Source organism: Eschscholzia californica, unplaced genomic scaffold (assembly GCF_041429995.1).
Source record: "Eschscholzia californica isolate CP2 unplaced genomic scaffold, dmEscCali1.0.p SCAF_1, whole genome shotgun sequence".
Lineage (NCBI taxonomy): Eukaryota > Viridiplantae > Streptophyta > Magnoliopsida > Ranunculales > Papaveraceae > Eschscholzia > Eschscholzia californica.
In genome coordinates, this window is record NW_028238198.1 from 3,278,283 (window position 1) to 3,291,490 (window position 13,208).

At 35.8% G+C, this 13,208-nt stretch overlaps 1 protein-coding gene and 1 long non-coding RNA gene across 3 annotated transcripts; one reads left to right on the forward strand and one right to left on the reverse strand.

Moving 5' to 3' along the window:
• The first annotated feature begins 1,081 nt into the window (after positions 1–1,081).
• LOC147563287 (uncharacterized) lies at positions 1,082–2,664 on the forward strand. Its single transcript, XR_015223634.1, has 3 exons — positions 1,082–1,357; positions 1,896–2,146; positions 2,200–2,664. It is a non-coding gene; the product is annotated as an uncharacterized LOC147563287 (long non-coding RNA).
• Positions 2,270–8,491, reverse strand: LOC147563288 (protein LONGIFOLIA 1-like). 2 transcript variants are annotated; one of them, XM_086636134.1, is made up of 5 exons: positions 7,149–8,491; positions 6,669–6,739; positions 3,552–5,621; positions 3,324–3,474; positions 2,270–3,240 (listed from the first exon to the last, which is right to left on the reverse strand). In XM_086636134.1, the coding sequence occupies exons 1-5, from the start codon at positions 7,300–7,302 to the stop codon at positions 2,456–2,458; spliced, it is 3,231 nt and encodes a 1,076-aa protein (XP_086492260.1). In that variant the 5' UTR covers positions 7,303–8,491; the 3' UTR covers positions 2,270–2,455. The 2 variants fall into 2 exon arrangements, with proteins under 2 accessions (XP_086492260.1, XP_086492267.1); XM_086636141.1 differs by having other exon boundaries at positions 3,552–5,868; positions 6,526–6,739; positions 7,149–8,044.
• Positions 8,492–13,208: the final 4,717 nt, after the last annotated feature.

Consider the following 13,208-nt stretch of genomic DNA (forward strand, 5'->3'; position numbering starts at 1 on the left):
TCAACTATTCCCCAACTGGTCCATTTTAGCCCCCAATGACTAACCAGCTGACTCTTTATGGCCCTTAAGTAGTTAGCAATTGACCCAGTTTTGCCCCAACACCAAGAGCATGAACAATAAACCCGTCGCCAACATTTGGTTGCCCAAGTACTTGACAATGTTGATATAAAAGATTCATTTTATCATGAAGGTCTTACACTGGCACACGGGTTAACAATAATACTTATGCTACATCTCCATTTTACTGAAACCGTAGACATACGCTCTCCCCAAAAATTTGTCTAAGCAAAATCAAGTTAAGTGGTGTGGGTGCGGATGATACATTCAACACTTGACGAGAATAGCATATTCCTCACACGAACCACTATATATTAGTGAAATCAATGGGCTTAGTTCAACTATTTAGATCGAAGTATCGAATCAAATTAAAATCATGTTTATTGTTCTCAAAACTTTAAAGCCTCTGTGAACTAAACCAATGTAGTTCAACTTTTTTTTTTGCAAAATTTAAACACCTTTTTTTCGTTTGGTTTGGTTCGACCAGTTCTAACTGTTATTTTTTACCCCTAATAAAATGCCCTAACCTTTCTATTTGTTTTTTTAGTTAAAAAACTGACATGTTTAACCAACCAGTTTTTTTTTTACTTTACTCCCTCGTGATTAAAAAAAAATTAATTTTTGTTTAAAAAAAACCGACCTGTTTTAAAAAAAAAAAACTATTTACCCCAATAAAATGCCAAACACTAGTTTTTGTTAAAAAACCGACCTGTTTACCCAAACTTTCAATCGGTAATTGAGTATAACCCCTCTCTCGATAATTGATATTGAGCTTACATGTGAGATTTACTATTTTTGACAAAACCATAAAGGTGGTGTTTGGTAGGCGTGAAAGAAATGTGGCTGCCACGAACAATGATTTTTTAATATGATTCCTAGTGGTTTTGACAAAACTTTAAACCGAATGGGCAAAACTCAATTAGCAATTACTGAAAGGGGTAAACTCAGTTACTAATGTTGAGGGGTAATGTCAAAAACCCAAAACATAAATAAAAAAGAGTATGGTCGGTTCTCTTCCTCCCTTGCTTCAAAATGCAATTCCAATCTAGGGTTTCTTTAAATCTTCTTTTACGAGAGTTGCTGTTCTTTAATGAGCGAATTATGTTTATTAGAAGCACCCACCCAGGAACACAAAGATAATGAAATGTTACTCTGGCTAATGCATTACAGAGAGAGAATGAAGAAATGGTGCGTCTGGGAACCCTAGTTCTGGGTGAATTGACATGAGGTTTTGAATATGGAAGGTGTAATATCAATCTGGTGGTGTTAAGAGTTAATGCATTATAGATGATGACCTTTGGTAAGAATCAAATTTAGTTTTTTTTTTTCTTTCTATTGGTGTTAAGAGTTAATGCATTATAGATTACCTTTAATTATTTATTCTCGCCATAGGTTTGTCCTTAATGGCAAAATTGAATAATGTATCACATATGCAACATTTCTAAAGCCCTTGACGGCATTGTCTGTGCCCGTGTCCACCACTCCATAATGGGTACAGTCGCGTTTAGAGGCTCCGCATTGTATACCCCCGCGGGAGCAGGTCCTCTACCAGTACTTTATAACCAGTGAACACGCTCTTGTCGACATATGCGTTTCCCACTCCATAATGGGTACAGACGCTTTTAGAGGCTCCACATTGTATACGCCCGACATATGCGTTTCCCACTCCATAATGGGTACAGACGCTTTTAGAGGCTCCGCATTGTATACGCCCGCGGGAGCAGGTCCTCTACCAGTACTTTATAACCAGTGAACACACTCTTGTCGACATATGCGTTTCCTCGGATAAAGACGCATTTAGAGGCAAATACCCGCATTGTCTACGCCCGTGGAAGCAGGTTATGCCTTCCTCTACCACTTTATAACGAATAAAGATGTGCTTGTCGACATTGTCTACGCCCTTGATGGCATCCTGTGAGCCCATGTTATGCCTTTCCTCTGCCACCTTATAATGTGTAAAGACTGACGCAGACAATAGTGAGCTCAGGTTATGCGTCTGCACCCATGGGCTTTCCTCCACCATGTTATAATGAATAAAGTGTCCGACGAAAGCGTCCGTATTGGGGGCAGAGGTTATCCCTAACATGCAGTATCCTTTAGTTCGGGACCTGGTTTGGCTAGACCGCTAGAGAGTTCATAAAGATGGGTTAGTTTTATGATCTTACTTGGGACTATTTCAACTTATTAAACAATCAATGTCCGAGTCTGCAGATTTTGAGATAGAAGAAAATGGAGTTTATTTACATTGATTACAATTGAACTTGTATACTATATAACTACTAAAAAGTTAGATTTTTTTTTTACAGATTAAAAGGATGTTACTGACTTACGATGTATTATTACCTTCGTAAACCAATAAACGGGAATTATATAAGAAAACATGGTTACTTATTCTTACTTAGCAAATACTCTTGATTGTCTTCGTTCTCTGATTTCTGACTTCACTTGTAACAATCTCGTCGATCAAATCCTTGAATATTAATCGTTCTATGTCTAAAGCTACCACAGGAACTTCCTTACGAAAATCTACCCAACTCTCTGAATGACGCATTATATCATCTGTTAATATGGGCTTTAGAGTATCTTCATCTTCGTCGAAGTCGCAAGGTAGTTTTCTGTTGGTTTGAAGTTGTTCTACCTCAGAACATAATTCTTTCAAAAGCCTCTGTGCATTCATCGTTCTTCCTGTTAACTTTCCAGGTTGGCCAAAAGGCTCGTTTGAGAGACTGACCAAAGCCAATTTCTGAACAAGAACCTCATTAACGGCATCAAAAACAAGTTTTCTATGGAGCTTATCTTGATCTGATTTCAGGTGACTAACCTTTTGAAAACTGTCTCTGTTTTTTGAGACTAAGTTGCTTCCCTTTGTTTGTTCCAGCACGAAGAACAAGTCGGGGTTGATTGGGTGACCTGATGGGTGGAGTTGAATTTTTGTTATACCTGAGCCAAGGCCTCTGAGTAGAAGGCCTGATGCTAGTAAGATTTCAGATATGTATCTATGATCAGGATTACTGTTTTCACATAATGATGCAATGTAGTCTGTCGTAGCTTCGTTGTGGTTCGAGTTCAATTTTCTAAGCTTCTTGACCAGGTTCTCAATGCTTTGCAGTTTCGTACGATTGATCCCAGGACTAAGATCTGCTCCTGCCATGGTTGGGTTATGCTCATCTTCGCTCGAATAATCTATAGGAATAAAACTTCGTAAGCATCGTTCAACTATTCATATTTTTATCATAGTTCAAAAAAAAGGAAGTTCAGAAGCTTACTTCTCAAGGCGGGTGATATTTTTCGCACAGGCGAAGGCAATTCATCCTTGTAGAATGATGAATCTAGAACCGACACGGGACTTGGTTGTTCTGGTGTAACAATTGTGAGGTCCATTAACAACCCATCTTCGCGTAATCTTGGTGATTGCTTCTGAAAGAAAGAACAGAAACTTGTTAACAAATGAATCAGATTGATTATATTAATGACCGAAAATGGTGATCACTTACTTTCTGTTTCATGTTTGAGACCGTGTTCTTGGCCAATTTCCTTGATGGACTCTGGCTTCCTTGCTGAGATAGGACTTCGGCGGATCGGTCAGCACTAGTGACTTCTATATCCTGTGAGTTTAAGCTATTGTTGCTATCTGATTGCTGAGAAAATTCATCTCCTTGACTCGAATTTCTTGAATGTCTACTAACTTCTCTCACTTGGTCATCATTACGTCGTGAGTTAGAAGACCTTAGACTCGCCCTCCCACCTGGGGAACCTGATTCAGTTTGTTGCTTAGTAAACTGCTTTAAGGGCTTGCTTGAATCTGAAGAGGGGATAGGAGGACGAGATCGTCTTTCCAACTCGAGCTTCTTCTGTTGCAGCCTTGGGCTCACAGATCCTGAATTCCTTACTGTATTTCCAGGGTTCTCAATGGTTAACTTCTGAGGCTTAGTTGAAGTTTGTAGCAGTTTCATCGTTTTGCCATTGTCTTTAACATGCTCTCTCTGGTTAAACTTCGGCGTTCGGTTACCGACTGGTTCTTTTTTGCTAAGCAAAGAGTTGTTGTTCTTGAGCATACGAAGACCTGATAAATTCTCGACCTGAATCACCGAGGAAGCTGGAATATTAGATTTCTCGACGAGTTTTGCTGGTTTCATTATCACAATTGGAGATTCAAATAATTTTCGAGTAGCTCCCTTGGCTTTGGTAGAAGTCAGGTGGTTACTCATAGGGGTTTTCTTGTTTGTCAACGTGGTATTTGAATCAACAGCAAGCTTGTTCAGGTTGTTTTTGCTCGTATGAGAGACGAAATTAGAAGATTTATCTTCTTCTTTCTTGGACTCTAACAGACCTTTTGCCTGCATTGTGTCCAATATCTGTTTAAGAGCTCGAAGATCTCTATCTGATTGTCTAAATTCAAGCTCTTTCAACCGTTTCTCAATCTCAGCATAAACAGAAGGATGTGGGTTTGATGCCCTCGTGGCGAATTCCTGATTTCTCGGTGCTACTTTAGCTGAAACCCGAGCTCCATCTAGCTTCTTCCATGGAGCTGGTTCAATAGGAAATCGTGGTGAAATGGGCCTCATGACTGAATCCGGTTCTCTTACCCGTGGTGAGCCCGCTTCCTTGAGAGAACTCCTGGGACTAGAAATTCTGCTCTGTTTGCTTCCAACATTTGTTTTCAGTGGCTTCAAGGAAGGCTGACATTCTTCGTTTGTGCAGGTTTTGATGGACTTCATCTGACCCTCAATCTTCGGGCTGGAGTTCGGCACGTCCAAGCCCATCAGCTTTGCTACTACACTGGTAGATTGTTTATAACTTCCGACTTCTCGTTGCAGTTGCGATGTTTTCTGCAGATTGTAACTACTACTTCTCTGCAGATCCTTTGAGATCAAGTTCAGTTTTCTATCAGCATTTGAATCCTTCATGTAACTTTCTCTGCTGTCAAGTGACAGCCTTGGAAGTTCCCTGAGTTTGTTGGTAGATTTTGACGTCTCACGAGAATCAAACGACGAACGTCGGGTTTCTCTTCCATCGTAGGAGAATCGAGGAGAATCCTTCGATGCTGAAAAGGAAGATCTATCTCTCCCTTCATATGATGATCTTGGTCGTTCTATCCTGCCATTAAAATTCCGAATTGCTTCTCGAAGTTCAGCTGGATCACTGACTGAGTGATTTAAATCAACGGGCACCCTCTGTTTCGCAGTATTGAATGACCCATCAACCAATTTAGAAAGCGGCGGAGGCCTGGGAGAGTCTCTGTGCTTCACAACACGATTCACTGGTTCGTCTTTCATCGTGGTTTTGACTGATAATCCACGAGCTTCTCGGTAAATTGAGTCCTTAACCACATCTCTGAAATCAAGGGAATGCCTGCCAAGTTGAGATGGACTTGGATGGTTGATAGGTGGATCCTTGGTTGGGGTTTCGGGGAAAATGGTTCTCTCAGTAGAACTAGTTTCTACTTGAGAAGTTTTGTAGTCAAGAGAGGAGAAAGACGATGAACATGATGATGAAATAGAAGCCATTGATGACTCCATGGAAACTCTTTGAGTTTTACTTGAATTCTTGCTCTGATTTCTTTCCTGCAGTTACAGGTATCATATTCTCAATAACAAAATGGCTAAAAAATGCAGCAAACTAAGATGATGTTTGTTTCTTTTCAAATTCAGATCTGAAATCTGACTCGAGTTCTGTCTTTACTCTAAGTCATATTTCGAATGTTTTTTTTCTTACGAAACTCGTTTGCCTGACTCGTCTGAGTGCCTAACTTGGGTTTAATAAATCCAAATTAAGAACCCAGCGTCTGAGATAATATAAAATCTGGAAATGCTTAGAGCAACTCTAATGTGGGGCTCGGGCTCCCAATTTTGGGAGCCCCTGAATTTTGGGAGCCCCGGGGCTTTCCTCAATTCCAACGTCGGGCTCCCAACCGGGGCTCCCAAATCAATATATTATACGTGTGCGAAGTATGTGTGCGAAATTTTGATTTTAAATTTCGACTATAAATTATTAGATTTCGACTATGAATTAAAATGTGATATTATTCGAGAGAGATAATTTCAAAAAGATAAACACAAAAAAAAACACAAAAATAAAAATTAAAGAAAAATACTTTAAAAAGTAGTATTTAAAATAATAAGAATATTAAAAAAAAAAAAAAATTAGTTTAAAAAAAAAATTAAAAAAATTAAAAAAAAAATAAAATAAGGTGGGGTGGATCCCCTAAAAAAAATTAAAAAAAAAATAAAATAAGGTGGGGTGGATCCCCTTTTTAGGGGATCCACCCCAAATATGGCCGTTGGAGCTCCCAACGGCCATATTTTGGGGGCTGGGAGCCCCCAGCCCGGGCTCCCTTTTGGGAGCCCGGGAGCATGGGGCTCCCAGCCCCACCGGGAGCCCAGCCCCGGGGCTCCCGGGTTGGAGGACTGGGGCTGGGGCTCCCAAAATTTGAATTGGGAGCCCCAGCCCCCCCAACGTTGGACATGCTCTTAGTGTACAAAGGATTTTTGACAAAATTCTTGACTTGATGAAGTCCAACTCATATGACTCAAATTTAGATTCATGCCCGTCATTCGGAAAATAGTAAAACGACCTGAACCTACATTATGAGATGTATGAGAAATCCTTACCGAAGGTGTTTGTTCGAGATGTACGTTCTCGGGCTCAACACCAAGCTTGCCATTGTTCGAGCGAGAATTGCCTATTATACGAAGAAAAAGATGGATTTAAGAAGTAATAGAAAATAGTAAAAGATACCAAGGAGTTAAACTTCGAAATATTATGTCTGAAATGACTAAAATATTTTCATTTCCCTATGTACCGAAATTTAACTACATTTTCTCAACCAGACGCTGGTCAATGAATGAAATTTCGAAATTTGGACGGAAATGACCAAAAAAATTTCATTTCCTATTCCTACCTAAATTTCAATTCTATTCTATATCATAAACTAGATTAGTTATTCAAAATCATCCATTTATAGCTATAAATCAGTGTAAATTATGTCTTCTTTTTAGGGTTTAGACTATATGATTCTTCTAAACCAAAATAGATCTAACAATTATGAATTCAAATTCTAAAGAATACCCATTAGAGAATTAATTAATTACCTGAAGGAGGTCTTTTATGTGATTGGGCAGTAATTCTTCTAGGAGTGAGAATATTGTGACGATCAAAAATATGAAAAATACCAGTCATACATCCAATTTGCTTTTTCAGATCTGGATTTTCATCTGTCAAAGCATGAAGAAGTTTTGCAGACATATCTTTCTCTCTCTCTCTACTCAATCTCCTCCAAGTGTCTCTAAAGCTTCATTCTTCCTCTCTCTCTCTCTCTCTCTCTCTCTCTCTCTAAACAAAAAAACTCAATTCCTTATTTTCTCAAAAAAGGTAGTAGTACAATCTTGTTGGGGGGTTTTTCTTCTTTCTATCTCAAATCCCAAATTCATGGAAATATAATCCTTTTTTTCTTCTTTTTAAGAATACCCAAACTAAATTAAACCTTTATTATCAATACCCAGAATGTGAAATTCCAATTAAACAATGACACAGCTACTGAATTCTGCAAAAATTTTGTTCATCCAATCAAAAAACTCAAAACCCACAATTTCTTTTTTCTTTTCTACTTCTGGGTAAGTAGCAGGAAAGGTAGTTAAGAACTAAAAAAGTATTGAGGAGGAAATAAAATACTTAGAAAAACAGAGAAACCCAGAAGAATTCAGAATTCAGAATTCAGAATTTAGTTATTAGTAGTAGTACAGAGAGAGAAATAAAAACACAAACTTCAATACCTTAAAAAAAGGACTGTCAAATTCAGAGACTGAACAGATAAAATTTTGGTGACCCAAGAAGATAAATTCTTAGATGAGTAATGGGTTGTTATTATTTTCTTCTTCTTCTTAATGAGAAATGAAATGTTAGAGAGAGAGAGAATGGGGATGATGATGATCTGTTATATGAACATGGCCACAGACCTGATGAGAGTGAGAGTTGGCACTTTTTCCTTATTTTTTAATCCTAACAAGGTATTTGGTGTTATTCTTTGTGATTGACAGAAGAGAGAGAGAGAGAGAGAGAGAAGGTTAGAGAGAGAGAATGAGATGTGTTAGGAAGGGAGGGAAAGTGGGACAGATCTGGTTTGATATGTTTGTTAGGGAAGCATGTGGGGATGTAAGGGATGTGGGTCTATAATCTTTAACCCTTCTTCCTACCTGCATGGACATGTGAGGTTTGTCAGTGAATTGATCACCCCACCCCCCATTTTGATTTTGATAAAGAAAAAAAATAACAAGAAGATTGATGATTGTAAAAGAAAGAAAGAAAGAAAGAAAAAAAGATGAAATCACTGTGTGAAGTGGATTTATGTTCTGGAAAGACTGACATGTCTATATCCCTTTTTCAACATATATCTAACAACCCTTTTCCTTTCAATTACCCAATACCCCAATTACCCTTTTCCATTCATTCGGACCATATATCATATATCACGTAATAACAAATATTCTGAAATCTACCTCCAAACAATTCAAATTTAGGTCAAATTGTAAGTTTTGACTTAAAAAAAGAAACATTAACTTAGTTAAAAAGAAAATGCATCAGAAAATCATCTAGAAATATGAATATTACCGCACAAATATCAAATATGCTAGCAAAAGAAAATGTAATTCACATTCAATATTTCGGTTCTAAATTAAGAGCGAATGAATGTCGCTTTAGTTTCTCAATTAGTTAAAAAGTATGAAAGCAATATCAAGAGGAACATAATTTATGATTAGGAGATAAGGTTAGTTTAGGTCACATAATACTATCAATCTTTTCAATTAAAGGTCTTTTCATTCTTATTTGGTTATTAACAAGGATTAGGAGTTCATAAAACTTTGTTCCCTTTTTATATAAATTCAGTACTTGTAAATGGATTTATCTTTATTTATGTTGGTGACTAGTACCAACCATAGCACACCATTAAGGTCTCTAGACTTTCCTGCTACATCCATTCACACTGAAAGAGAGTTGTTTCTCTTGAATCTAATTATACGTAATATAATGTATATATATATATATATATATATCCACCTCGTCTTATGGCCTATGAGTGCGTAGATTATATCAGACTAATGAAATGCCATTGTATGTATAGCACAAGTTGTATAATATGACACCGCCATAGATTTTGCCGTGGTTAAACAGTAAACACGTCTCAGTTGTATGAAGTGCGTACATACCTCGGTGTTCATTTTTATACCATCTAACAGTACATACGAACGTGTTTGATCAATTTATTAATTGATCCAAAACTCTGGTCCATTGTGTATGCTACTCCAATAGTGATAAGTGAAAAAGGGTAGATAGGATAGGACCAGTGGTTGTGGGTTTGACATTTAAATACTTGTCTATTTAGTGTATAATTGTGTCCTTGGTTTACATTTTTGTGAGCAGGACCATTTGATCTTTTTGTGATGAAAATATATAGTGTTATATTCCCATGGTTATGTGATATACAAAATATGGTAGAACTTTTATTTTCTCATAATTGAACTTTTAGAACAAGTGGGTATGATTTTCAAAGCCTTTATACAAAAACTGTTTCTAGGCAGGCATCAGAAATTCAAAATACGACGTTGACATACTTTGGAAGGTTTAAGTGAAAATGAGGGCGTATGACAGAAGATAAGACACGATTACAAATACAAACAAGCAAATAAGGAAACATTGCTTCAAAATCAATCATTTACGTGGGATAAACATACCCGCGTATAGACACAAAGAAGAGTAACATACGTAATACACATAATGAGACGGAGAAAAAGATACGCTTCTACATTGTACATATAATGAGACAAATAAAATTGTACGTATTGTCGGATTTGCAAGAAACCCTCAAAAATCACCAGAAGAAGCTTTAGAATTTGTGAGCAATTCTCTAACAATAGAAGGGTATAACAATTGAAGGGTAACTTAGTGTGATTGAGAATCAAGTCATCTAATTAATGAAAGCTAGTATGAGATTAAATAAAATCATTAAAAGATAAGTACAAGTACCTTTAAGTAATCAAAATTAATAAAATGAGGGCTAACTTTGTCAATAGTTTGGCCAAGCATTTTCATGAATAGGATTGATATTAGCTATACCAGTCCTATTCATGAAATTACTTGGGTAGGCACTAATAATGGCTTGAGTGAGATTCCTCCAGCAAATGGCAGCCCACCACTATCAGACTTTGTCTAGCCCTCTTTGCCTCTCACCCCTTATCCCCTATTGGTGCATTTTGTGGGTCACATTATAATGATTCATTATTTTCTCTACTTGTATTTTATAATCTTTCAAATTTATTTAAAATGTTTTAGCGTTTAAATTTAACATTTTTGAGAAACCATTGAAGTGGTTTAAAGAGGCACGCAAATGACTAAACTGATCCAAAACTTACGTTTTAAGTGAATACTATTTGGACATCTGAAGTAACCGAGTTCAACTTGTCATATAACGTTTCCGAAACCTAATAGGACTTCAGTCTTTGAACATAGTTTTCAAAATATTATAATTATCTATAACTACAAACTTATTCGAAAAACTTCACCTGTGGTATAATTATAATTTATGAGTGAATTGATTTATAATCATGTATGGACATGAGGAGAAGTTGAAACAACTCTTAACTAATAAATTTTCAAAAATTTGGTCCTACAATAATGTACTTAGTACAACATAATGGACCACACCAACTATCTACTTGTCAGTTTAACAAAAAAAAACTATCTACTTGTCTCCTATTAATTAGTTTATTTCATTTTAATAGCTCAACTTCTCAAATAAACTCTTCCAACAAAAAAAAAACTTCTCAAATAAACTCATTTTGCCTCCTTAAGTTTTTCCATAAATGAAACATGAAAATGAGAAAAGAAGAAGAAATTAAGCCGATTTGAGATCGCATTGACAGAAGATTTGGCATTTTGATGTACGCTCTTTGCCACATAAGTTGTGGCCTATTTGAATGGTTAGATTGTTTGTCCATTAACACGGTAGGTAAACCTTCTTTTCGACAAAAAGAACTAGTGTTAAAAGATAATTGTTAAAGATAAGCAACTCTTTCCCCCCTCTTTTTCCTTATAGTAATAACATCTTCGCTATAAGAGTTAACTGTGTGAAGATATATCGTACATAGAGACAATTAAATTAGATAAAATAAGATATCACACCTATTTAAGGTAGACTTCCTAATGTATAAGCACGTGGTATCAATGTACTAGTACATGAATTTTACCACGTCAGTGATGACGATAATTAAAAAGTAGATGGAATGTATGAATAATTTTTTTTTATCGGAAATGGAACTCATTTTTATAACTAGGGGATAGTATATATGTGCACTAGATCCAAGAACTTGATGGAGAAAATATATTTCCCATAGTACTCTAAAAGACATGTTACACAAAAGCCTTCCTTCAAACTAGGGTTAGATTATTTTACAAAATATACCTCTTTGTTCTAACTTTAAAGGATATAATATTATGTCAACTATGCATCATTGTGTCATAATCAACTTTTCTCTCTCTTTCTCTATCCTCTAACTCACTAAATTCTTCAATGATAGTGATAGATAGAGAGAAGTCATCAAATTTTTAATAATTTGGGGGATTAAGAGGATGCATGATCACATGCAAAAAAAAAAAGGTAGGATCACGTGGTTGGATTGACTTGAGATTATTAGGTCAAATAAAACCAAATCAATAAAAACTCATAAAACCCAATCATTCAAACCCCATGTTCCCAAAGAACATGATTATCTCAACTTCATTGATACATAAACCTAACCCTACTTTCCAAGAACCAAATCTACATGTCCTTTTATTTATCTAAGGGTGGTTTATTTCTCAAAAATGTTACTCAAAGATATAAACATGTTAAAATTGAGATTAATATGATATATAGTATTAGGTCGAATTATGCTTTTAACTTAAACGAAGCAACAAATTCTTAAACTCAACTTTTACGGTTGATCATTTTAACACGATTCAATAGGTAAATGCGTACGCATTACATTTTAACCCATAAATCCGCCTAAGTTTCAACCAACATTTTTCCTGCAAAGTCACTTTTGGGACTACAAAAAGAAGCACAGATGTTGAAGATTTCTTAGAAGTTTCGCAAAACATTTAATGCAAAGATTTCTATCTTTACAATGTAATAAAATTTTATTCAAAAGCAAGCATTGAAGATTTGCTATTTGACCATGAAACCTAAAAAAAAGGGTTTCATGTTGGTGATGATAAGTTTAATTTATTGTAAGTTGGGGAATTGGGCAGTTTTGGAACACATTGACCCACTCCATAGCCATGATCTAATATCTAAGAGAGTAAATTTAATTATCCAATTTTACACTAACTTCGTCTAATTTATACGCGCTTTTCCTAATAGAATCATTTGGAAGGTTAAATAAGCGGCGGTAAATCTCAATTTCTTGGGTTTAAATGTAAGAATCGAAACTTTAAGTTGTAATCTACGACACAAAAAACTACAAAGTTATATTTCTTCGGTTTAGTTTAATGTGTCTTCGTTTGAACAAAAAAAAATAGTTTAGTGTGTCTTCTCAAACCTGAATTATTTAGAATTTTTGTGAAGTCTTCTCAAACCTGAATTATTTAGAATTTTTGTGAAGATAATCAATATCTGAGGAGTTTAAAATTAATTGTAGGATCATATCTAGTTTAACCCATTTAGTTATCATAGATTCATAGTGCCAATTGGGAATTGCCAAACCCTAGGAAAAGTGATGGTTATCACTGAAGTTTAGGCTACTTGTATTTTTTTTTTTTGTTGAAAAGGCTACTTGTATTTAGTCAAACTAAAAATACATAATGAAAAAGTGACATTGCTAGAGTCTAAGATAAGAAATGGTTGAATTGGCCAACTTGTGAAGTTATCAGAGAGCCTGTAAAAATGTAAACTAAGTTTCCATATTTCCAATACCAACTAAAGGCAATTTCTTCTTTTAGGGTTTGTACTTTTCAAAATTTATCGATTCATGGATCCATTTGTGTGTGATGTAAGTTTATATGACCCATCAAATCTTTTTGAAGAAACCATGACATGATCTTAACAACTCTTGGAAAATGGTACTTGGGGTATACTACAATTTCACATCTTTTATATGGTAGGATGATTTTCTAGTTTA